The sequence below is a fragment of the Labeo rohita genome, chromosome 3 (genome assembly GCF_022985175.1).
Source record: "Labeo rohita strain BAU-BD-2019 chromosome 3, IGBB_LRoh.1.0, whole genome shotgun sequence".
Taxonomy (NCBI): domain Eukaryota; kingdom Metazoa; phylum Chordata; class Actinopteri; order Cypriniformes; family Cyprinidae; genus Labeo; species Labeo rohita.
Genome location: NC_066871.1, coordinates 22230609 through 22257537, shown reverse-complemented (window position 1 = coordinate 22257537; position 26929 = coordinate 22230609). Strand labels below are relative to the sequence as shown.

The window sequence follows — 26929 nt, the reverse complement described above, 5'->3', positions numbered from 1 at the left end:
GGATTTTGGAATCGATATTTTTTTCATAAAAATTTTAATCAATTAAAACTGAGTAATCTATATTTTTTACTTAGCCCTACTAAACAATGTTCAAATCAATTAAATGAAATTCTGCACAAACTACAAACCTCCCAAACTTTGTGTCTTGTATCTCAAGAAGATTTACTAACTAATTAAGATAATAAAGATAATAAGACTTGTTTTCAGAACAAAATAACTAAATTTATTTAGTCAGTAAATTGACTAAATTAATAATTTTACTCTGCAAGGATGCATAGAATTATAAGTGCCAGTAAAGACATGCTTTTACAAAAAATACAGTATATTATTGCCTTTTTTTCTATTCAACAAATCCTGTAAACAGTATCAGTTTCCACAAAATTATGTATCAAAAATGTATCATATTTTAATGATTTCTGAAGGATCATGTGACACTAAAGGCTGGAGTAATAACTGCTGGAGTAATTCTGCTTTGCCATCACAGAAATATTTAACATTTTAAAATATATTACAATAGAAAACAGTTATGTGTAGAAAACAATAATGTATTGTACTGTAAAGTACTGTATTTATTTTTGATCAGATACTGTAAATGTAGCCTTAATGAGCATAAGAGACTTCTTTTGAAAAACATTTAAAAAATCTTGCTGACACTAAACTTTGCTATTTTTTCCAAACCCTACCCCCTAGGAAAAAAGTAAAAGATTTAAAATGCATTTATTTTATACTAATTATAGTTCAAATAAAACATATTTCCTGACATATCGCTTGAGACTTATATAAAAATTATTTAAAAAAAGTTGTAATTAAAATTTATCTGGAGTGCTCCTAGTGCACAATGCACTTTTCTTAATATTAAGCCTAAAATATGTTTTAATGTCACTATTGATGAGGACTGTATAATTTTGAAATCAGGGCTCGAACTTGCGACTGTTTTGGTCGCATATGCTCCCGGAGTTTAACCTCAAAATATATTTGGGAGCATTTCGGCGAGTACGAGTAATTGTTGTGGTGCGACTTGTTTTCATTTCTCTACAAAAAAATGCTGTGAGCAGATACAGTGAGCCGTTCTATCCAACATTAGCTTACATAACCAATTAAACTTCATCTTTACAATCTTAGCTTAATGCAGATTTTAGATATTAGCCATCAATCACTCACATTGCGCTCCGTTGGAACTCGGAACCGGACGTTTTTTCTCCAAACCAATTTTTTCTTTCAACCAATCTCTGTTCCGGACTTGCACTGCATTGCAATTAGGGGTATGCGATATGAACATTTTTCTCCCTTTCTTAAGGCAATAAATAATTATTAAAAAAAAAAAAAAATCAGCCCATTTGTCTGTAAAGCATCGGCAATTAGAATCGGTCATGAAGAATCAAGATCAGTGCATTACTAAAAAAAGTGTGTGGTAAAGAATTCAGGATCAGGTTCGACTGGTGAAGCTATTAATCATCAGGATGTTGCTAGCCTTTCCTCTCAATTGGCAGTTGTGGTGCTCCTTAATATTCATTGGGTGCTCCTAAATTTTAGTTGGTGCTCTTAACTTTTTGAATTTGGGAGCAGCAGTGCTACCAAGTAAAAAAGTTAATTTCGAGCCCTGTTAAATTCCAAATATTTCAAGTGTACCTAAAGTATACTTGCAATAGTTCCACTTTAGCACAATCAAATATACTTAAGCATATCTTTAGTTGGACTTCAGCAATACTTCCACAAAATTAAAGTGCATTAAGTACACAATTAGTTGTTCCAGTTTAGCAGACTTTAAATATACCTGTTTAGTACACTAGTGCACTGTATTTTTATTAAGTACATAATATGTAAATATATTTGTAGTATACTTAGCATGAAATACATGCATTTTAGTACATTTATTTTTCACTAGGGCTGGCAAGATCTTATTTTTATTTTATTTTTTCTTTTGTTTTAAGCATAGGCCTCCCTAGATTTTGTTAAACTGATACTTCAACCTGGAAAAAAAACAACAAAACAAAACAAAAAAAAATCAAGAGAAGAACCAAGAAATTGTAAAAATGCATGCATGGCTGCTTATGTACACTAAATAATAAGGCTACTGACAGATTTCGCAATGTTTTTGTCATGTGTTGACGGTGCAATTAGGGGCGGGAAAAATAGTTAAAAGATAAGATGACGGTGAAAATTCAGTCTCGCAAATCCATCAGGCGGAGTCATTTGAATAGCGTTTTGTGAAGATAAATGGACTGGTAATGTAACGGGCTCCTAGAAGAGGCCTGCGCTGAGATACGAGCTATTCTCTGTTGTTCCCCAGTGCCATCCCTTTTCTCTGCACGTCAATAGACTGAGAGGTGGAGCAACACTCCCCGTGGGCATCGCCTTTTCCATTTGGACTATTTGACACAACACCCTTTCTCCTCGCCTATTCAATCTGTGCCGGGCTTTCCAGTGAGCTAATGATGTTCCCTATTGTTTCAAAGGTTTCCTAGCAAATGGCATGTGTGTATATCTGTGTGTGTGTGTGTGTGTGTGCGTGTGAGATGCTGGGGAGAGAGAGCTGACGCCCTCTGTGCTGAGATTGTGTGTGCGCGCCACAGCCGGAGTGTCTGGAAACTTTAAGCTCCCTCACAGCTTGCATCCTGTCAGCAAAATTTTGCTAATATTGAAGCAAATTTGCAGCAATGGAGCAGAGCAGAAGTCATCACTATAAGCGAGGCTTTTTTCCTCCAACTGAGCTCGTTTTGTTTGCCTTTGTTTTTTTGCTTACTGTCATCGTGTTGTGTTAATAACTAAACGGCACAATTAACCTGTGATCGCTAGTGTATTTCTTAGAATACCTTTTCTTCATTAAGATTCCTGCCCGTTAATTACCTCACGGCTCCGAGTGTTTCGTAGCCTCCCTTCTCTAATTACTAACTGAACTAGCAATGATTTATTAATTGTGTATGATTAGTGTATCTGCAAAGGCTAATGCAGCCACAACATACTTTCGCTTTCACCCAGTCCCTGAGACACAAGCTCTCATCAATCAGAATCAATCAGCGTTTCTACACGGCTCAGTGGTCGTCGTGAAATGCTCTATTACGGTGGAACCAAACTAGACTGTAATCCATTCCATAATCCACGCCGTACATGCCTCGTTATGATCTCACTAAAAACCTCTCGGCTATTCTCTGATTGACTACTAACTAAATTTTTCTCAAGGGGTATCAATCCGTTGATAAAACAACCTTGATTCTTAAATGAACAGCGCATACCAAAACTTCTGCCATCATTTCTTTATTTACCTTCTGTGGAACCCAAAAGGTGATTTTTTTAAAGAATATATTGAAAAAACACCATAAAATGTGATTCACGTGCTATATAGTCAGCTTTGGGAGATTCTAAACAGATTTACACAAAAAATCTTGACATTTGCCCTCCATATCCTTGACCTTTTCATGAGGGTAGCAACGGTGTCTGATTCACAGACAAAACCTTCTTTCAAACCAGATCTTTTCAAAGAATCAGTTGATTCAGTTCGCAAAAACTTTTTTAAAGATTCGTTCAGAAATGAGACACTGCAGTATTCATACTGATGAATACACCAAGGATGGTGGATGTCAAACTCTTCATATTGAAGTGAATAATAACTTTAGTGTTTGAAATGGGCATCCTTCTTCTGACATAGATGTAGAACATCTCATAATGAAACCAAAAACCTTACCACAAATGCTCATTCATGCATTCCACTGACCTATAAAAACCCAGGACCAACAGTGGCAAGATATTAAATTAAATATGCCACGAGTTCATTTGAGCATTTGAATTAGTCAGCAAGTTTCCTAAAATCACTGAGTAAATCATTTAATGTTAAAAATAAAGCTTAAAGTACTGTAAAAATTGTTTGGTAATGATATCTTTTACATTACAGATTTGACCTGAAGATGAGTCTAATTATTAATTAAGACATCACATATAACTATAAAAATAATTTTTAAATATTAAATATACAATTATTATTTGTGCACATCCTAAATAATATTCATGAGCCAAGCCATAGTATCACAACGTGGAAATACTTTTTAAATCCCTACCATAGTATAGTAGAATGAAACAAAGAACAAAAAAACAAACAAAAAACAGTTTGTGAAAAAAGTTCAAATTCACTGTATTCATAAAACAGAAAACAAAAAGAGATTCTAAAGTTTGCATTCAATAGACACTTTACTATCCCATAAGGCCACTGGAGAGGAGTTGTCAATGGCAGCGAAGTAACACAACTGACACTTTTAGGGCCCTATGAAATCCGTCTTATTTTTTCCCAAATTCCGTCTTTTTCCATTTTCATTTTTCTGGATTCCATTTTTTCCTGATTTAAAAATTATACAGTCCTCATCAATAGTGACATTAAAACATATTTTAGGCTTAATATTAAGAAAAGTGCATTGTGCACAAGGAGCACTCCAAATAAATTTTAATTACAACTTTTTTAAATTATTTTTATATATTCTAAACTCTGTTTTAATGGTTAAATTAAGAAATTTTAAACAAAAAGCATGTCTAATAATTGAAATCAAGAAATGTACACAATTTAACAATTAATTTATTAAAAGTTTAACAAAATGTAATTTTTTCCCCCTCAAATTCAGTTTTATTTTTTACTATATTATGTGTTTTCCATTCATTTTTAAATTCCATTTTAATGGTTTCATTAAATTTTAATAATCATAATTTTTTATTTTATTTAAAAATAATGTATTATTATTATTATTATTATTATTATTGATTTATTTATTTTTCAGAAATACTGTGTTGTGCATTTACATTTTTCTGGTAAATGTTCTGTAAAAAATAATGTTTTAATAATGTTATTATTAGTAGCAGTACTGTCATTACATTAAGTAATATATTTTTATCACAGTTTTTTCCAAGTTAAACCAAAGTTTTATTTGGACGGGTTGCTGTGAAGACCTTTAAGTTTCTGTTCCTGAGATTATGTTTATGCGTTCATATATTGAGGCGACAATGGCTGAAAACACTGTGCTTCCGTATATGTGTATTAAACGAAACAGCGCTTCTGCAGCATTCATTCACACAAAGACATGCAGAACATACAGGATTCATATTTAACATTTTTGCGGCTTAATATTCACAGATGTGCATTAACACATAATGACCTAGTTTTGATTTATACATTCAAAATTCAGCAAATTCCGTGACATTCTGCGTTATACAGTAAATTCCATTTTTTATGACTGGATTCTACTATTCTGTCTGTGTTTTCTGCACCACGGAAACCATAGGGCCCTACACTGGTAGGTCACATGATAATGACAACAAGACATATAGATTTGGATTACATGACAAAACCTATTTTTTTAATGGTCATGAACTAATAAATCATTCAAAAGAAGTACCTACTCAAACAGTTTGAGATTTCTTTTACAGCCACTGTAAAAACTGTGCTTCTAGAGGATTTCTATCAACTGGAACAGTAACTCCCATCATGATCTAAACGGTCACCTGTAAGAGCTTAATCACTGACGGCTCGCCTGAAACTACATCTCGCTGACAAACCGCGCAGGGCTGTCCAACAGTTGCGTGAACTGCGCTAGCATACATTGTGACTTGCAAATTATGTCTGGTTGACAGGGAGGGGGGGATGGGGCAGAGCAAAACAGCGTCTCTTGAACCTCGACAAAAACACTAAGATGAGTCAATTCATATAATTAAGGCATCATTCACAGATATTGTGCTGTCAGATAGGCCATCGTGGGCCAGAATTTGGCTCTCATTATGAAGCATTTGGATGTGATGTTTCTCTGACACAAGCGGCTCACCTGCTTTCCCCTCTCTGCTGTGCATAATGTCCAGCTCATTACAGGCCTGGAGACTGGTCAACCTGAGGAGAGAGAGGGGCCTAATGAGGACTGCGAGCTCCCCCCTTGCCCCTCCCTGCCTACACTGACTCCAATTTGGATCCACATGAAAGGCGAGCCAATCTGAGCCACCTAGAAACTTCTTTTCTTGTCTCAGCCCTTTTAGGATATCCCTGGTTTCATGTTATTCTGTTACAGCTGGACAAATCCTTGCTCTGCAACATGGAATTAGATAACAGAAATAATGAGGATAAATGGTGGCCTGAATTTACAAAAAGGTTTGTTATTAGGGTCCAGTCTGAAGGAAAATATGGCTTATATCAGGTTAGGGCTAAAACTTTACACTAACCATAGTTTAACCATAAAAAATGTGTTTATACAAATGGTTATCAATACGCCATAAAAACAATGGTTACTACACAATTACTACAATAAAACCATGGGTAATTTTTGTAAGGGTAGTTTCGCTATTGTTCTGTAACTCCCAAGTTATTTTCTTATTTGAAACAAGAAAATGCCCACGTGTGCAGCTTTTAATTGTACTTTACAAAACAGATAGTTGATCATGACTGGTGGAGGCGTACTGTAAATTACTCTAGGAACATTCACCTGTGAGCTCATTACATCAATATTTCTTCACCACTGTGTCTGTGTTACAGCTGCTATCAGTATTACTATGCCAAAGAAATTGTTTCAAAATCAGATTTCGTTGTAGATTTTGGCTTAATGGGAGGGCTAACCGCCACTGGCTTTTCAATGGCGTAACACTGAATAACTGAATTTACACGTGGTGATCAGGCTTTGCTTTAATAGTGTGTGACCTACCTGATAAAAGAACAACATTTACAGCATCTGCATTTACAAATTTTTTTGTTAATTTAATTGTCATATTTAAATACACCCATTGGTCACTGTGGCCGCAAACAAATGCTAATTCACTGTATTTGAAACGTCCACAGTATCTCAAATATAGCCAAAATGCATCTGTCTGCAGAGACATGTAATGCCCCACTGACAGTGAACCATGAATACAGTGTCAGCTTGAAAAAGCTGCATTTCTATTATCAAGTCGATGCGATAGTAAGCACCTTGAAGGAAAGGGCTGATATGCGACTGGCCCGCTATCTGGCTAGATCCTAGCATGTGCAGGACACAGCAGAAATCTCCGAGTGTGAAATCAGTCACCTATCTCCAAAATACAAACTCTCTGTCTTCGCCTGCCTCTTCATTCACAGGGGCCTTCAGTCAACGGGGCCCACAAAAGGTTCTGCTTAACGGCTCGCACGAGTCCATCTGCAGTATTTATTACCTCAATGCTCAAGGTATTTTTCCTGCAGTATATACCTTTCTGCCGCAACAGTCTGGTCTGATTAAATCAATATCTGTTTCTTCACAGACATTAAAAACCAGACAGGGGAGAGAGACTGCTGATCCTGCTCTGCCTTATCAACACAAACGCCCCTGAGAAAGAAAGGAGAAACCATCATTTTTACAACACTCACGCTGATGCTTATGCCCGGTTTTTCTTTTTATCCTCAAATCCGCAGATTTGTTCCCTCGCAAAGACGCCAGTGAAAATACACCAAGACGCAACTCATAAACAGCACACCTCCTGGCCATCACCGATGACAGAACGTTGAATGTGCGTTGGGTGCGTTTGATCCATAAGCATGGCCTGCTGAAATGCCCTCTCCACCTTTGAGGATGTGGGCAGGCTGCTGAGCGTGCACCGCAATTACGTATTGCTAATTGAAAATGTTAATCTTGTCACATTCAGGGGCAGACAGGGTTAAATTGGTAAAACTGCAATTCACTTAAGGCCATATCTCTCGTCGAAATGAACTGGATGATTAATCCTTTATATTCTTCAGGGATTCAGGGAATATCAGCAATTAAATTAACGACTACAAAGTGTACGCTCCAAGACGGGGAAAAAAAATCATGAAAGACACACACTCATTTTTCCAAGTTGTTGCCTTAATTGTCTCTTTACTACCCGTGTTGCTCCCTGTCGTTACAGAAGCACCCCCATTACAAAACAAACCCGTGAGATACATTAGCATTGAGCCATGTTGAAATATAAAATTATTGCTGTTGTTAAAATGTATTTATCGAATTAAAATATTTCTATCTAATACACTGGTTGCATGAGGACACTGTCATCATTTGTTCACTCCTCATGTCATTCCAAATGTATATGACTTGGTAATACTTTACAATGACATTGGTGATTAAAATTGATTTTATCAAGTTGATTGAATCAAGTTACAACAAGTTACACCTGTTAATGATACTTAGGCTACGTTTACACTACACTGTAAAAAAATAAAAAACACAATTTGTTGAGTCAGCTTAAAATAACTTGTTACCCTGCTGCCTTAAATTTTTAAGTTCAGTCAACTAAAATAAGTTTAGTCAACTTGAAATGTTAAGTTGTATTAAGTAACAACTTAGATATTTGTGTTTGCTAAACTTAACAGATGGGTAAGTAACCCAGCTGCCTTCAAATTTTAAGTTGATTCAACTCAAATATCTAAGTTGTCACTTATAGTATAATTTAACATTTCAAGTTGAATAAACTAAGCAATCTTGATGACCATATAAACAATAACATAGATATATATAGGTAGATTTCCTATTCGACTGCTCGAAGCACGTAGACGCGTCTGCCATCTAAATAATACAGCATCTATCTATACATATCTATGGCTTGTACCTGCATGAATGGTCATGTGATGTGTGGGGCCTTGTTTACACTATTGCATTTTCATTTTTAAAACGGCATTTTAAAATTAAAATGATCCTTTTCTACACTGCCGTTTTCACTGTTTCAGAAACGATCTCCGTCTACACTACACAACTGAAAACGCATGTCACATGACCATTCATGCAGGTACAACCATACAGTAGATATGTATAGGTAGATTCCCTATTATTTAGATGGTGGACGCATCTACGTGCTTAGAGTGGTTGAACGGGGAATGTACATATATACTGTATATCTATGGGTACAACAATAAGCACAATGTTATTGTTTACATGGTCGTCAAGGATATGCAGAGCAAATGTGGGCAGCCACAACATTGTTTTCAAAAGTCTCAGTTTTGATCCATTTAGACTGACAACGTTTTCATGACAACGTTTTCAGCCAAAAATGGGAAACTTTTCATGTGTTTTGCCTGTTCGTGTACACCACAACTGTTTTTTGGGGACTGAAAACGCATAATAAAGTGCAAGTTTTTGAAAACGCCACCAATGTTTCCATGTAAACACCCAATACGGGAATCTTTGAAAACGGTGACGTCATGTGAGTGTAGTACATATTAGGTATGTAGACATGCGCAGTGTGTGTCGATTTCAAAGGCACGTGCGAACAAGTGCCAACTACTGACCTGGCATACGTAATACAGCGTTTTTGGCAGTTTTCGCTGAATATGTGTAAACACGAATTGTTTAGAAAACGTTGTCGTGCATATGTGAAACTTTCTAAAAACGTAAGGGAAAAACATCTCTGTTTTTGACTACATTGGTGTCGTGTAAATGTAGCCTGAAATGCAGCTCTGGAGTTTTCAAACTAAAACAGGGTCTGCAGTGTTTTCGAAAGTCTCCATTTTCGAAGGTCAAAAATGCAGAGCGTAACCGTAGCAAAATGTGTTTTAAAACGAAAACACAATAGTGTAAACGCAGCCTGAAACACAAGTGTAGGTGAAGATCGTTTTCATTTTAAAACACCATTTTAAAACGAAAATGCACTAGTGTGAACAGGGCCTTAATAAACTTAAGCTAACATGAACAAAACAATGAACTGTACCAAGTAACACATAAAAAAAAGAATACTTCAAAAAACATATTACTCATTGTTAGTTAATGCATTAACTACCACTAACTAATGGGATATTATTGTAGTGTATTATAGTGTCATCGACTGTCAAGCTCTAAAAAGACAATATAAAATTATCGTGATTAGTTTTTGATCATTTTCAGTTAAATAACTTAAATTTCAGTTTCTCACAAAGCTATCATTTGACTTTTGAGGATTTGGAAAAGTTCTTTAAACTACTTAAACTACTTGTTCGTTTATTTATTTTGGAGCCTGACAAGCCCAGTCTTCTTCACTTTAATTATACAGAGCAAAGTGGCTAGGGAACAACATGAGGGTGAATAAACGATGACAGAGCTCTTGTTTTTGGCTGAACTAACCCTTTAACATCAAGTGGACTGCACCATGTCCCCATTTGTTCAAACACATAACATCATTAGCCCAATCATGTTTTTTATTTTCCTCCTTCCTCTCGTTCTCTTTCTTGATTTCCCCTTCTAGTCAAGAGGAAACATTCAATATCAACTAGGTCAACTGAACTAGTGTGGGCACCAGAGGCGAGAACACTGCAATTGGTCTGGCCAGAGCTGATATTTGTAGATAAATACCACATCCCCAGAGGTTCTCCTACAGTGAATTATTAGCAAAGCTTCATTGATCTCTCTCAAAATGGCAATAATCTCCAGTTTCATCCGGGCCTTTACTAGGGCTTCAAAGTGCATTAGGCTGCCTGGCTGCAATTGTTATCACAAAGGTGTTTTCCTGGCCTGACCGTTTTATCCGAGAGCGCGAAAAAGTGTAAGGCGCTAAAGTGATTTTCTTCCTCTCTGTGGTATGTGCTGCTGGTGTATTGTATTTTATAGCCACCAATAAAAAACTCCACTACTGCAAAGCTCTAGACCATATGTGTATAGGCTCGATGCTTTTATGGTGATGAATATACTTATGTAATAAAGGCTGTTTATGAAAGAGCTTGTAGTGCTTTCACGTTTTTGTTTTCTCTGGCAGGAAATTTCATTAGAAGGGTAATGATTTCAGTATATCTATAACAAAGCAGACAATCTCTCAAAATGTCATTGATTTGAGCAAAGTCATCTTTAAATTTCCTCTTATTCTCTCTTTGCATTTATGGTTTCGTCCCTGTGAGGTTTTTATATATATACACATATATTCCATTTTATAAATCAGATTAAAACTGTCATGGCCACATCACAACCAGGAGGGAAAAAACAGGCACGGTGGAATCAGATGAAAGGTTTCAATGTCCAACAGGGAATAAAAAAGTTTTGGATTTTGTGCAGTGTAACATTAAAGCATCCGAGTCTTGGTTTGATATCTGTCATAGGCTGCTCTGTCATTACAATGATGCCACTTTGATATGTTGCCATCTGTAAAGAACAGCCACCTGTCTCCATCAATCATCATAACAGACCGATGAAAAAAGCCACAAACTGTCATTTCATGACAGCAGATAATGACCAACACAACTGTGCTTTCAGTATTCGTGAATAAACAGGTAATGACATGGCAGGTCATTTAAATCTGTCCTCGTGCGCATGTAATCTAATACAGACAATGGCAAGTAAACCTCAGAGGCAATATCCTGGTGCGCAGGACGAGTTTGGAAAGAGACTGAGTTCGGGATTGACAACCGTGTTTACCAACAGGTGTGACTCTACAACTGTCCTGTTCATACAACAGCTTGCAGCAAGGCCATAACCGTGTCTTGAACATATCTATCTATCTATCTATCTATCTATCTATCTATCTATCTATCTATCTATCTATATAAACACACACCATCGTCTGTCTGAATACTTGGATTTCATTGCAAATGCACACAGATCAAAGATTGCGCAGTGCACACACAGAAACAATTAGGAGCACAGAAACTTGTTGTCCCACAGCTTTTATTAATAGCTTCTCAGCATTATATTTCTGAGCAACGAGGAGGTAAAATCGCTGTCTTTGAAGTAACTAAACTCACAGCTTCATTGTTTATAGAGAGAGATGCACAGATACAATAATTCATACATGCAACTTTTACCCCTCTCTCAAAATGGCCATATTTGAGAAAAAATTGAGTAGTTTGCATCACTGGACATAGCTGTCAGTCATTTAACATTTCTGTTGTAAAACAGTTGACTAGTATTAAATAATTTGCAACTTCCATTTTACCTCGCTCTATTTCAATGTTCAACAGACACTTTGCGCTAGAATTCACGCTCTGCTTCTGTGAACAGTAATATTTATATATTTATATATTTAATTTGATTGCAGAGTGCTGTTGGATTGCTGAGGCAGACCTTGTTGAAAATGTCACTTGTTTAAAAGCTTTTTGTCATCCTAACAATAAAAACGCTGTGAAATGGAATCACTGGGATCAGTGCAGGAATTTCAAATATTTGGACACATTGGCCATTTCCAATTATTGGAGGGGACTTTTATTCCAAAATAATAACTCAAGGCAGTAACAATTTATTTTCAATATATATATATATATATAACTCAAGCTTAAACTATTTTTTTTGTGTGTGTGAACTTATGTTCAGCTATTCTTTTTAATAGTTAACTTCTAACTATTTTTTACATTTTTCAGATCATCAGTCATCAAAGCTCTGTAAATATTATTCACAGACACCCAGATATACTTTACATTTCACCGAGCTGAAAACTCACTGAAAACTCCCATATTCATGTTTTCATGTCATTTTAAGTCTTATTTTGATGTGACGAAGTGGTTATATCTAAGTTTGTGAGTTGTTTACTTATTTTTTTTTAAATGAGTCTTCCCATTAACACCACTATATTGTTCATTCAGACTGATTTGTGTATGCAAAAGACGCACAAACACAATTATCGCATCACAATTATCGCATATTCACAGCCGAACATAACCAGTCATATCCAATCATATCACAATGGAGGCACTGCCCACTCTCACATGACTTTCTCCCATTTATTCTCAATTACCCCCCCACCAAACCCACCGCACGCTTTAGGGAGTCTGTTAAAACTCAATGGTCTCAAGGGGGGCGAGAGAGACATGGATTCCTGCTGTAAATTTACCTGATTGTGTCGTTGTTTTACAATGTTTCTTTAGTAAAACGACTGGTTCATACATTTTTAATGTTATATTTTGTAATATTGGTAATGTTTTATTTTCGTACTAGGATTTTCTCATCCAATATTTTGAGGAGACACTGCCTCCCTTGCCTCCTCAGAGGAAACGCCCCTGCTACGGTGGTTACAGCCCTGGCTTGCAGCAGTGGCTTCAGTATTAACAAATAACTGAAGCAAGGCTTCTTTTCTATTCTGTGTAACCATAGTGACAAGTGCGGTTCAGTTCACACTGCACAAGTTAACCAAACTCCCTTTAAAAATGATAGTGTGATTAAGAGACAATTTTCTGTTATTTAATAGATAGACAGATAGACAGATAGATAGACAGATAGATAGACAGACAGTAGTGCATGCTGGGATAGCAGTCAGGAATGGCCTGCCCCTCTCTCACATGACTGGGGCTAGTGAGTATAACTCAGTAGAATATAATGAAATATAACACCACTTCTTGTCACAGGTCAGCAACCAAGCCTGCTCGGGGACTGGCATTCCAAATGCCAAAGCCATTCATTATGAAAATGCTATGCATTGATTTGTCATACATTGTAAAACTCTATCAGAAGGGCAATTTTGAAATCTTTGCAGCAATGCCTCAACGGCTGTGGCATTAGCATTAATGCTATTCAATCGCTCTTGGTTTTCAGAGCAACTTGCCCAGGCCCTCTGAAACCAGAGACATGTTAAGCACTTCAGCACAGTCAGTGAAATAAAATAAGACAGGATTGAGTATATTAGATAAGAATTATGATATATAAGCTGCGCTCTACTGCAAGACAGCTAATTAAATAAGAACATATTTGATAGCAACTGACAGTGCGGCGTTCTCACCCAGGTCCCATCATTACTGTCAGAGAGAAAGAGGGAATTAGAAGGTGTATAAATACCATATGGTGTATGCTGAATTGTCTTGCATTAATGTCAATTATATCCACTGCGAATACATCAAATGTTCCTAATCCTCATTTTTATCTGTTACCCAGCTACATACATATTCATCTAACAACACTTGTAAAGTATAAGCTCTATATCCGTACATACAAAATGCCCTGCAAAAAAAAAAAAAAACAAAAAACTAATGAATGAATGAATAAACAAACTGATGTTCATACAAATCTGTCCAACTGGCATACAAAACAATTATGGAAAGAATATTATGTAAACAAACAATTACAATACTGAATTGTTAGATTCAATATCCTTCTTTAAACCTTTATCTTAATGGCCAATTATACATTTTTCTATGGTAGCTTAAGTCTCACTTTCTCTTCTCTCTCTAAACACACAAACACATTGTTAATCTATGTAAAGGGAAAGCCATGTACTTCTAATGACAACGTTAAACAAAAGCTCAACCAAAAAGAGAAAATCATAAATAAATAAAGTTCATCCACTCTTTCCTAATGATGGGATCAGAAGGAAGGCAGTGCAAAAACTCAACTTTATCCACAACTTGACTCTGCACAGCATCTTTTTGTCTTCAGAGCCATCTTTATTGTTTGATTTTTGGGTAAACCTGCTTTGCCTCTCTCTTTATTTACACTACAATCGGTAGGCGGGCCTAACAGGCAGGCGCTGATCTTCTTTGGTGGAGGCGGTGTTTAGCCACACTGTTACATCATAGAGTGGCACATTCCACAACCTGTCGTTTTGGCAGATCGGCTTCAATATAAGCTGATTTTAGACTAACGAGAAAGTTTTGAAACTTAATTAGGGGAATTTTAATTTCTCAGTTCATGACTCCTTTAAGCTGAATAATGACATCACACTGCAAAAAATGTTTTTCTTACTTAGATTTTTAGTCTTGTTTCTAGCCAAAATATCTAAAAATTCTTAAATCAAGAAGGATTTCACATTTCCACATTTTACGAGTTTAAAACAACATGACGGTGACTAATTAATTACAGAATTTTCATTTTGGGGTGAACTACCTCTTTAAACCTGCCTGGATTTGCATCATATTTGATGAAATTTGAATTATTGATTTTATTTCTTCCCTGTTTAATCTTGTGAATCTGCTTGGAAACTGTATTAAGCACTATATAAATAAAGGTGACTTGGCTTAACTTTGGTCATTGGATTGTTGAATAGAAAAGAGCTTTAAAAATATGCCATATTCATACATTTGGAATGACATTAGAGTGAATAAATAACAACAGATATATAGGTGCATGTTATTCATTATTCATTACATAAGCACAGTCTGGGCGGTTAAAGAGTGGCACTTCAAAAAAAGAACTGACTATATGATGTTAAGATTCCTGCTTTGCAAGTTTTGAGTTTATTTATATTGGTGTCACAAAGTTAAGTCGCAATATGTGCCTCCTACACACGAAATGGCCCTGTGGCTCCTCTATTGGTTATCATGGAGGGCAGCCTTTATCAATCAATTGAATAAACTGCTTTCATAGCATCTATTGAAAGACAACTCTGACAAGGGGCTAGAAGTGCCTCCACAGCAGTTTTTCCAGCAGCAGGCGGGGGGAGTAAATAGTAAGAAAGGCAATAACATCAGCCTGGACAGCAGCGCAGCTCTGACACTGCTGTTTGCCTCAGTCTTTTCTCTACCTCAGTGATTCATTCCTCATCCTGATGGGCTCCAATTGACAGCAGTGCATAAAAGTGGACCGCTGCTTCCTTTAACTTCTTTTCAATTTGTATTTCATTTATTTGTTTACAGACACAATAGTGATAGAAGACATGGGGCCTGTTTTGCAATTAAGACTATATCAAAACGTCTGAAGTGTTTGGATGTGGCACAATGCGCCGATGCTCTGTGTTAAGATGAAAACCCTGTGGCTGAGAAAAAAGTAACCCACGCAATTGACACTGAGGGGTTGATACAGAGCCTGAGCTGGATTGTCAAATGGCCACCGGAGGCCTCTTAAAAAGAACACTATTTGTGTTATTACACACGCTTCTGCAAAATTATTCATACCAAATATAATTTTGTTATGGACATTATTCTGTACAAAACATTATTCTGGCTTTATTTTGTAAATTAATTTACGGTTGTTCTGAAAGTAGTAGATGTTTGTATGTATTTAATTATTTATTTATTTATTTTAGAGTATATTATTTATTTATAAATTATTTATTTATTTTAAATAATTCATTATTTAAATACGAGCTGTCAAACGATTAATCGTGATTAATCGCATACAAAATAAAAGATTGAGTTTGGCTAATATTTGTGTGTGTACTGTGTAATTATTATGTATATTTAAATACAAACACATTCATGTATATATTTAAGAAACATTTACAAGGATATGTATTTATTATATTTATCTGTATAATTTATATTATATATAAATAAACATTTTTGTACATAACATATTTCTCTTAAATATATACATTAACTTGTGTGTATTTATATATACATAATAATTTCACACAGTACACATACATACATTAGGCAAACTCAAAATTATATTTTGTATGCGATTAATCGCGATTAATCATTTGACAGCTCGTATTTAAATAATTAATTATTTAATTTTATATAGTTAAATACAGAATGGGTTATCCCTCTATCATTACTGTCAAAAAAGCACAAAAAAAAAAGTTAATTTCTCATCATAAGGCACCTTAAAGTATGCAAATTAAATATTTAGCAAGAACTGTATACTTTTATACAGCACAGTAATTCCTGCGTCTCCTGGGAAATTTCATCCTTGAATCTTTTCTACGACGCATATTCCTTCCAGACCACCCATGTTCCAATTAAACATTCAATATTCATTTTCTTAATATAGAATTTCAGTTTGCTGTAGCTGCATGACTAAGTAACTGGAGATGTTCTTGTGTGTTTATCAAGTCTTTTGATTCTGAGCTCTTCTGACTACTGATAGAGTTTAAAAGCATGTTTTCACTTGAATTATTCATATTATAAGAAAACGTCTGTACTTAAAAATAAATAACAGTATTAATTTGACTTGCATAACTATTTTCAATAATAAAAGAAACTGCATTATTATTATTATTTATTTATTTTTAATAAGAAAATGTATTGTTGTTATTAATATAACAACAGCAATACGGTTTTAGAATTATAAACTGCATATTGTTATAAAATAATTATCATCATCATAATGATAATTTAATGACATAATAATAATTGTAATTATTATTATGTCTTGTGTTTATTATTTTATCGCTCAAAAGGCACTTTTCAAAGAAAAAGCTAGTCAAAAGAAAAAAACAACAACCTCCAGCTGACACATTATGTAAAGGATCAACTTGTTCCTTATTTTCACTTGAACTGCCCATCAGATTAAGATTTGTTAAAATGAGATTAATTTCCTGATAAACCCTCACAGTGAAGAAGTCATCAGGGTGCTTTAAATTTATTCCATGGGCAATTAAGTGCAGCGAAATTTCCTCAGCTAGGACTGATTTTGAGTGATAATGGCAGGTGAAGAGACAGATAATGAGCAGGCCAAGACACACGCGCTTACAGCTCTCTAAAATGACTTCCTGTGCTTTAACCCTGCAGTTATGAATCAACGTGTCACGCACCGCTTCTCTGACACTCTCTACTCCAAAGAAAGAGTAGTCTCGCCAAGGACGAGATGAGAGAGGGATGAAACTTTAAAATGACTGATTGCTAACCGATACACAAACACAGCACAACAGAGCATATCGCAAGCGGAGAAGATCAAACGCGTTTCTGTCCTGCAACAAACAAGCTCAAACTATCAGACGAGAAAACACATAAACGTCAATAACGACACATGCACACATACGCACGCACGGCGGTCCGCAAACACCGACGAACGTGGCACAATCGGTTACCTACCCACAAATACATCATCATCTTGAGCGAGGAGTCAGGGGCTCTCCGGGAGTGAGGAAACGCTTCCTTACTTAGCTTCTTTTAACTTCTCGAGCTCAGCTACGGAAACCCGGCTGAATCCTTCTTGTTTCCACTCTCTCAGGCTCACAGTTCTTTTGTATAATTTATTATATCACTATAATAGAGCTTATTAAAACTGACACTTGGAGGAAGAAGAAGCTACTTCACAAGGTTTGAGATGCTTCTAGCAGTCTTGTTCTTGCTCTTCTTCTTTTTTTTTTTTTTTGCTCTTTCTTGCTTTTCCCCACTTGGTCCTCCTCACCCTTTTACTGACAACCCCTGCTTAGACGCCAATTCCTGACGTATCTATTTAATGAGAAGATCCGTGCACCAAGGAAGTCCAGTACAACTGTGCACTCAAAGTGCCAGAGAAAGAGAGAGAGAGAGAGAGAGAGAGAGAGAGAGTGATGGTGTAGGTTTCTCTAGTACAGGCTCCACAAAGGTACGTGTACGTTAACGCACAGCTGATAGGACGATCCGAAACAGATCTTCCCCCTGCAAAAAGGACTTTTCCCTCTAACAAAACGCTGCTCAGATCCTCAGATGCTGTCGTCCGGAAGCTGATGCGCGGGGGAAGACATCAGTGGGAAATCAAAAGACTCATCTTCTGTCCTGAGGGAAGGTAAGAAGACAACTGACCGAAAAAAATAAGCTTGCAACTTCCTCCAAAAAAAAAAAAAAAAAAAAAAATACTGCAATCTCAGCTCTGAGAGATTCAAGCAAATACAAAAAAGCTGGAAAAAAGATGTCAAAGAAAAAAATGTACAGGTAAACTAAGATCAAAAATGGTACGACGGGATGAAAAATCCTAAATGTGAAGCTTGCACCTGACTCTGCAGCCTGGACTGGTTTTTTTTTCCCCCCTCTTCTTCTCCTCCTCCTCGTCCGGAGTGAATGTGCTGGAGATAAAAGCAGCGTGTACTGGGGCCAAGGCCTTCCCGCTCGGGTTGCTCTGGCTCTGACGCACTGGCTGCCTCCTAACAGCACTTTTCTACAGCCATCTGCTGACTCTACCACGCTACTGCTACTGAGAGACCAGAAATGCAGCCAGCCAAAAAGCGCAGCCGTAACTATCTAGAAAAGCGCACGTGAGGCTAAAACTCATTACTATTGTTTAGAAGAGGGATGGGGTTTTTAATCAAGCGCAGGTATTAGAGAAACTCGAGAGTAACAGGAAACAAAAAAGGGAATCTTTTCGTAAATGGATTTCAAACCGAGAGGGGACAAAATGGAAATTTGAGCGAGGTCCGTTTTTTTGTTTTATGCGTGTGAGACACAAACGCAATGAGATTTGCCAGTGTATTTATGAGGGAAATTAAATTCTGAGGGAAATTTGAATATTAAATTCTCCTCAGGAAGCAATTTGACTCCCCTTTAAAAGGAAAACAATAAAAAGAAAGTACAACCGTCACAACAAGACAGAAAGAGAGTGTGAGGACAAATGATTAAGCTAAAGGCTCAGACTCAGGCTCGCATACAGCAAATACACAAACACACGTATCATATTAAAGCAATATGGCTGCATTAAAGTGATTTGCCACAGGTGAGGGATTTTCTAAGGCATAACGCAAAGCATAGACGACACTAGTGCTCCAAAAATAAATTACATTTCTCAGTGATAACAAATGGAATCTGGTCATTCCTGTTATGCAGTGTCTTTTGAGCTTTAACTCATTAAAAACTTATTTAAGAGAACAATTTAAAGTATTTTATACATAGAGCATATTTATTTATTATTTCTACATAGTATTAAATAGATAGATAGATAGATAGATAGATAGATAGATAGATTTTGTATTCTTATCCTAACATAAACCACAAAAAAACACTTTGTACACTTATTGATTGTTGTTCTGTTGATGCCTCAGCAAAAAGATGTCACTTCCGGGAGAATGATGTCATTATGGAACTGGCTTCCGATATGTAAAGGGATATTAGGATGTACTAACAGGATGGAAAATTATATGTGACCGACAAAACCAGTCATAAGGGTCAATTTTTGTAAACTGAAGCTGAATAAATAAGCTCTCCATTGATGTATGGTTTGTTAAGATAGGACAATATTTGTCCAAGATACAATTATTTGAAAATCTGTAATCTGAGGGTGCAAAAAAAAAAAAAAAAAAAAAAAATCAAAATATTGAGAAAATCGCCTTTAAAGTTGTCCAAATGAAGTTCTTAGCAATGCATATTACTAATCAAAAATTAAGTCTTATTCACGGTAGGAAATTTACAATATATCTTCATAGAACATGATCTTTACTTAATATCCTAATGATTTTTGGCATAAAAGAAAAATGTGTAATTTTGACCCATACAATGTATTTTTGGCTATTGCTACAAATATACCGGTGCTACTGCTGACTGGTTTTGTGGTCCAGGGTCACATATTTATATATATGCACAGGGAAAACTGTTTTGGTTTTTAATAATTTCTATTTAAGAAAGAAAAACTAAAAAAGAAATGACAAATCTTAAATATTTTATTCAATATATTGAGACATAATATCTGCATGGAAATGTACTAGCAGGAATGACCGGTTTTGAACGCTGCTCATTTCATAACATTTTAGAGTCTGAACTATCTGACTATAAAAAGCAATATAGCACATTTGCAACAAGATGGAATGTTTTTCTTCCAAATCAAACAATTAGTACAAACAGATCCGGTCAATACTCTGAACAACATTCTGAAAACAAGAAATGATTGTTGACATATTAAACAAAGATAAATGGCAGGTACAATGTAAAGCCCATTGTTTGTGCGGCCGAGCAAAACGAACATACTTCAGCATACAATTTCTTTAAACCATTTTACTTCGGGGCAAGAAAGGTCTAATGGTCATGGGAACTGAGTGGCACTTACTGACATGTCCATTTACATGGAGCAGACCGATTCAGCTGCCGTCTCCTCGGTCCGATTGTGCTCTTTAACCCAATTAAAAAGCTACAAGTCTGAAATGGTATCTAAACCGTTAAAGCAGTAGTGCATCTCATTTGTTTAGATTATGACAAAGACATAACCTACAAAGAAGAAAAGAAAAAAAGGTAGCAGTGCTAATAGGGCTGGCCGATATGGCCAAAAAATGATCAGGATGAAATGGTTCATAGCATGAATTTTTTATTTCTTTCACGTTTAAAGGCAGATTTGTGCTCTTAAGTGAAAGTTGTAGAATTGTGGTTTTAAACTACTCTTTATGGTCAGAACATGACAGAACTTCACGTTTTTGTATTCCTTACACTTTACCATTTTTACCTTAGATAAACATATCACTAAAAAAAATATTTTCTTAGCAAATTAATTTCTTGTAACTACATGGTTTCTAGGTATTTGTATAAAAAAACTGTAGTCTAAATACATTTAGATTACCATATGTTTTAATTTATTCATTAGAAAATACCTATTAGACAATGTTTTATTAATGTCTACACCTACCCCAACAATAAACTTAATAATGCAAAAACTGTAATTATTGTACATCTAGCCTTTACTATAAAACATACCATACGTATGGTCATCTATTCCATGGAAAAAAAACAAACACTCTTTTAGTGCCACTCAGCGGACATTTCTGTTGGAAACTGCAGTGATATGTACTTATTGTTATATATTTCTCGTCTCGCGAAAAAGTTCCCCCAGGTATGTTTTTGTCATGAGACCAGGTGGAAATTACCAATATAATAAAATTCAATATGAATATCCCACATTTCTGCCACAATTCCGTAGTGCAGTTAGTGTTACTACAGTAAATCCATGTTAAATGATGACGATTTGCAGATTTATCGTTGTGCACAGTGTTTCCAATGCTATCTCATGACCAATTCATACATATATTATGAGGTGGTTAATTTGTACAAATTTTGTATGTTTTCTGTGAAGGGTATGTTTAGGGACGGGGTTAGGGGTGGTCATTTGTACAAATTCCTCCAAATTTGACACCTCGTAAAATAGGTATGATTTTTCACAAAACATCCCAATTTGTATGAGCCAGGTCCAAAAAATACGTATGAATTAGCCACCCCGTAAAATATGTATAAATGTACGCGAGATAGGGATGTAACGATATCAAAATCTGTCAATACAATAATATCGCAATATGAAGTTCACAATACGATATTTATTGCGATATTAAAAATAAAAGACAAATTAAAAATTGGGGGGAAAAAACGAACATTTTGTATAATCCAAAGTTAAATTCTTCTATTTGATGCACTTTGAGAGTTCAAAATTAAGAGCTGCAACCCATGTTCTTAAACAAAGAAAACTTAAATCAGAAAAAAGACTTGTGACTTGTACCTGAACTTTAAAGGGGACTCAAGCCTCTTTTTATTTGTGGTATACTGTCTTAGTCTAAATCACATCCACACTGATGTTTTAGGAAACCAAACAAATTAGAATATAATAATAACAACAACAATGACAGCAAAAGCATATTATATTGCAATAGCATACTGTAAAACAATTGAACTGTAAAATAAATGGGTAATTGGTAATTATTTTTGCTTTACACCACAGTAGGGAAATTCCAGTACTACTTTTCTAATTTTTAAACCTTTTAAAGAGATATTTTGAATTTGGACTACATTTAAACCGCTAGCTGTCAGCAATTCATACTGGACTTTTAAGCTTTTTATTTTGACGGAAACATCAGTAGAGCTTTTATTTTGATGGAAAACTTACAAAAACACATCTCACTACAAATCTAGTGGAATTCTGTAATCATCTGCCACGAAAAATAAAGCATAACTGGTGGCTATTGCGTTTACAAAAGCTTGCTAAACTCACAGTACAAGAAATAAACCAGTTCACCACATTCATTGTGGAAAAACATCACACAAAATGATCGGATCACGAGCTGATCGCCTGAAGGAAGATACTGTTTGTCAGATACTGTGCAAAATGGCCCAAAAAACAACTTTAAAGACTTTTTCTGTTAGAATAAGAAGTTTAAATATATTTTCAAAACTACACTTTTCACCTGGAAGACTATCGTTTCATATCGTCACTCATCCGCCCTAAAAAGCTCGGGCTGCACTGCCATTTGAACTTAGAGCTGAGTGGATAAATGGGCCACGTGGCATGATTTAAATAAGTAGGGCTGTTTTGTTCTGGTTTTGGCGCATAAACATTATATTAAACATTTATCAAACTCCTGTTATCATTTTATCAAGAAAGATTATATTGTGATAATTATCGTTTTATCGCCCAGCCCTAAGTGCCAAGTACATCATACATGGTCCTTCTCAACTATTCTAAATTAAAGGCAAGCTTCCAAAAAGCACTTCCGAAACAACTGTCCTCTGAGTCATTAACAAGAGGAAACGAAAAGTGCTTTTCATGTTTCCAAGAGTCAAATAATAGTATTAATACTAATACTAATAATATGATTATGAATTTGCAGAGGCCAATGCTGATTTAGCAGTACACGTGCTGTATAATCATTATTGATTTAGTCCACACTCACTGCTCTAATTTCATCGGAAATTAAAAATATATGTAGCATTACAAAACAAATAAAGCAAGTAGTTGCTAGGAAAATGAGAGTGATGTGTGTGTATGAATAGGAAGGTCTGTGCATTAATCATATCAGCCCTATCAGACTTAAAACCCTTCAACAAACCATGATAAATTACAGCACCGAGAGGGGACTGCAGCACCTCCGCTCCTGCATGGTGTACACATCTCTCCCACTGTGTGCTCTGTGAGCCCAAGGCAGAGCCAGCAGGACACATGGTCATCCCTCCACACAGATGTGGTGTTTCTGAAGAAGATGAAGATCTTTGGGAGGGTCTTCATCAGCAGTGAAGCTGACACCTTTGCTACCCTGGCTTTTCAGGCCGGTGAGTGAGCAGGAGGGTTTGAGAGCTACTATTAAAGTTTAATGAGAAGGCAAGGTAAGCTTTGTTGTATTTTTAATATGGACACAGCAGAGTATGAGGGAATAACAGGTTTCTGTATGAGAGTAAAATTGAAGGGTTTTTTTGCCTATTGATTTAATATCATCATCTCCTCGGCTGGAGATGCTGAAATGAACATGAAGGATACACAAAAATTCATTCTGAAGTCATCGTGACAAAATAATTTGTCTTTACATGAATGAATCGCAGTTTTATGATCGCCATGGATTGATTAATTAAAAGGTCAATACCAACAACATCCAGAAGCATGATAGCGACACAAAACACAGACACACACACAACCACAACCACACAAAGCAACGCCGAAGCATCACTTACCCTGAGCTGGTCCGTATCACAACTCATTGGTTGTCCTGGAATCTGTCAACAGAGACATACAAATTAGAGTAACACATTACACACCAAATACAGCACCTCCCTTCAGTAATTACAAGTCAATCATCGAGAGCGGGCTGAGGGGAGAGAAAATGAGATCTGTCAAAACTGAGGTTTGCAACATGGAACCATGCAAAAGGTGGTGAGAGCAGGGAATAAGACAGGCAAGACATCGTTCCCATGCTAGAAATGGTACACATAACAATATTTTCTGCTTTTTTTCCCCTCAAATAATGAGAATGGTTTAGAGCAAGTGGTTCTCAACTGGTTTTGCTTTAGGACACAGATTTTTGATTTGCATTCAAGTGGCAACCCAATACAGTACCAGGATTGTACTAAAGTAAACAAACATGTCTGTACAGAAAACATTTGAAATCAAATTACAGATGAATTTATATATATGATAATTTAGGCTGGTTATACACAAAAACCTGTTTGAATTTAAAGGGACAGTTCTTCCACAACCTCATGCTGTTGCAAAGGCGTAATACCTTCGTTCATCTTCAAAACACGAATTAAAATATTTTTGATGAGTTTACCGACCCTGCATAGACAGTAATGCAACTGACACGTTCAAGACCCAGAAAAGTAGTAAGAACATCGTTAAAATAGGAAGACGAATGCACATGCATGTGCATTGAGTGTCGAAGAGAATAAATTGTTGAATAAAGTTATTTTTGTTTTGTGTGTGCACAAAAGATAACTTCATAACATTACGGTTAAACCACTGATGCGACATGGATTGTTTTAACAATGTCCTTACTACCTTTCTGGGCCCTGAACGTGTCAGTCTGACTGTCTATGCAGGGTCAGAAAGCTCTTGGATTTTATCAAAAATATCTTCATTTGTGTTCTGAAGATGAATGAACGTCTTACACCTTTGCAACAACATGAGGGTGAATAATTAATGAGAGATTTTTTATTTTTGTGTGAACTGTCCCTTTAGGTATTATTTAGATTTAGATTGATTTATTACTTAGATTAGATTGATAACAAAGGTTTAAATCTGTAGTAAATCTGCAATTTTGGTTTAAATCTGCATTAGTTAATATGAAGTTTTTCCACTGTAACATATCAATGTTATTGAAATATATTCATATTCATATTACCACAAACTACACATCACCAACAATATGCAGCTGAATTGAACTTTAAAACAGGTTTCATGGTCTTGGTAGCCAATAATTTACACACAAACATTGTGGTTTGCACAAACTATGTTTATTAAGCAACTACATTTAAAAGAGAAGCTCACTTTCAGAACAAAAAATTTACACATAATTTACTCACCCCTTGTCCTCCAAGATATTCATGTCTTTCTTTCTTCAGTCGTGAGAAAATTATGTTTCTTGAGGAAAACATTTCAGGATTTTTCTTTATATAGTGGAGTTCAATGGTGCCCTCAAGATTGAACGTCCAAAATGCAGTTTAAATGCAGCTTCAGAGGGCTCTAAATGATGGAGGAAGAAGGGTCCTATCTAGCGAAATGATTGGTTATTTTCTAAAAAAAAATGTACAATTTATATACTTTTTAACCTCAAATGCTAATCCTGTCTAGCTCTGCGATGCACATGTGTACTCTGTGTAATTCGTGTCAATACAGCTGTTTTACCTTTTTTTATAAAGGGTGTTTGACCTTTGCATGTTCACTTTGTAAACACTGGGTCGGTACTTCTGCAACGATGTAGGACGATTTTGATGTTGGAGGAGAAAATGACATGGAAGTAGGTTTTTCAACCTACCCTAACTGAGGTTTGAGGTTAAAAAGTATAGAAATTGTCAACAGATCGTTTCGCTAGATAAGACCCTTCTTACTCATCTGGGATCGTCTAGAGCGATCTGAAGCTGTATTTAAACTGCATTTCGGACGTTTAAACTCGCGGGGACTATTGAAGTCCACTATATGGAGATAATTCCTGAAATGTTTTTCTCAAGAAACACAATTTCTTTACGACTGAAGAAAGAAAGACATGAACATCTTGGATGACAAGAGGGTGAGTACATTATCTGTACAATTTTCTGGAAGTGAACTTCTCCTTTAATGCATTCCTTTATATTAGTTTCATTCGTGGATTTTAAGGATGAGGGGATGTCAAGCAACCTGTTCATGTCAGCATCTACTAGCTTCACAGATGATATCAAGAGTTTGACTGGATACGCAGCTTTTGGTGTCAATAACTAAAGATTTCAGAAGCATTTAACTCTGCTATATGAACTACATATGATTATAGCGTTTGAACAATACAAACGAATACAATCAAAAGACACATTTTTGGGTTACAACCCACCAGTTGAGAACCAGCGCTATAAAGAATCAAGTTGAATTCAACTGAGCAGAGTATTTCTACATGCCTTGATGCACAGAGTTTCTCAAACACTAATCAATCATACTCAACCCTCAAAGAGTCGGGGGTGGGGGTGGGGGAAGAAAAACATTTCTAATTTTGTTAATGCTTGTTGAGTGTTTGAAAGAGAACTACACAATTAAGAGATTAGGGTCTGGTTACGCCGAGAGGGTTCCTGGATATACCACTAATCTTTCCCTCATGCCTGCCGTCAATACATCCATAATGCACTGGCCAATCTTCATTTAAGAAATAGAATCTGTGTTACAAACGCTCTCTTCAAATGTAATGATATTAACAGTTCCACTTTCCTCTCAGCCTAAAACACTTAGCTGTTTTTCAAAGTGTGCTCATTTCCCATTAGCCAGGCCACTGAGTGAAGCCGAATAAGATTTTCATCATTTAGTAACTGGACAGAGCTGCAGAAAGACCCTAAAGAGGATTATGACCCACAGATAGAGGGAATAAAGGCCAGGGAAATTGCTTTGATTTGATATGATATGAGAAAAAATGGATGCATTAACCTAGTCACCTCAAAATATCTGCGTATCAAATTAGTAGTAAGACTTCCGCTGACGGTTACTCATTGCTTTTTGGCAAACCGCTCTCGATTGTAAAAACGTTACGCCTTTTATGGGGAAGTTTATATCATGTG

At 35.9% G+C, this 26929-nt stretch overlaps 1 protein-coding gene across 3 annotated transcripts in view; it reads right to left on the bottom strand.

The window, feature by feature from the left end:
* The window catches only part of rbfox1 (RNA binding fox-1 homolog 1), a 324483-nt gene that overhangs the window by 192995 nt on the left and 104559 nt on the right, over window positions 1–26929 (bottom strand). For 2 of the 3 annotated variants that reach the window (XM_051102658.1, XM_051102682.1), the window contains exon 2: window positions 23873–23914. In XM_051102658.1, coding sequence (XP_050958615.1) covers window positions 23873–23914 — 42 coding nt within the window. Of the gene's footprint in view, window positions 1–17578; window positions 18012–23872; window positions 23915–26929 lie in introns of those variants that run through there. The other variant, XM_051102689.1, reaches the window with a different exon arrangement.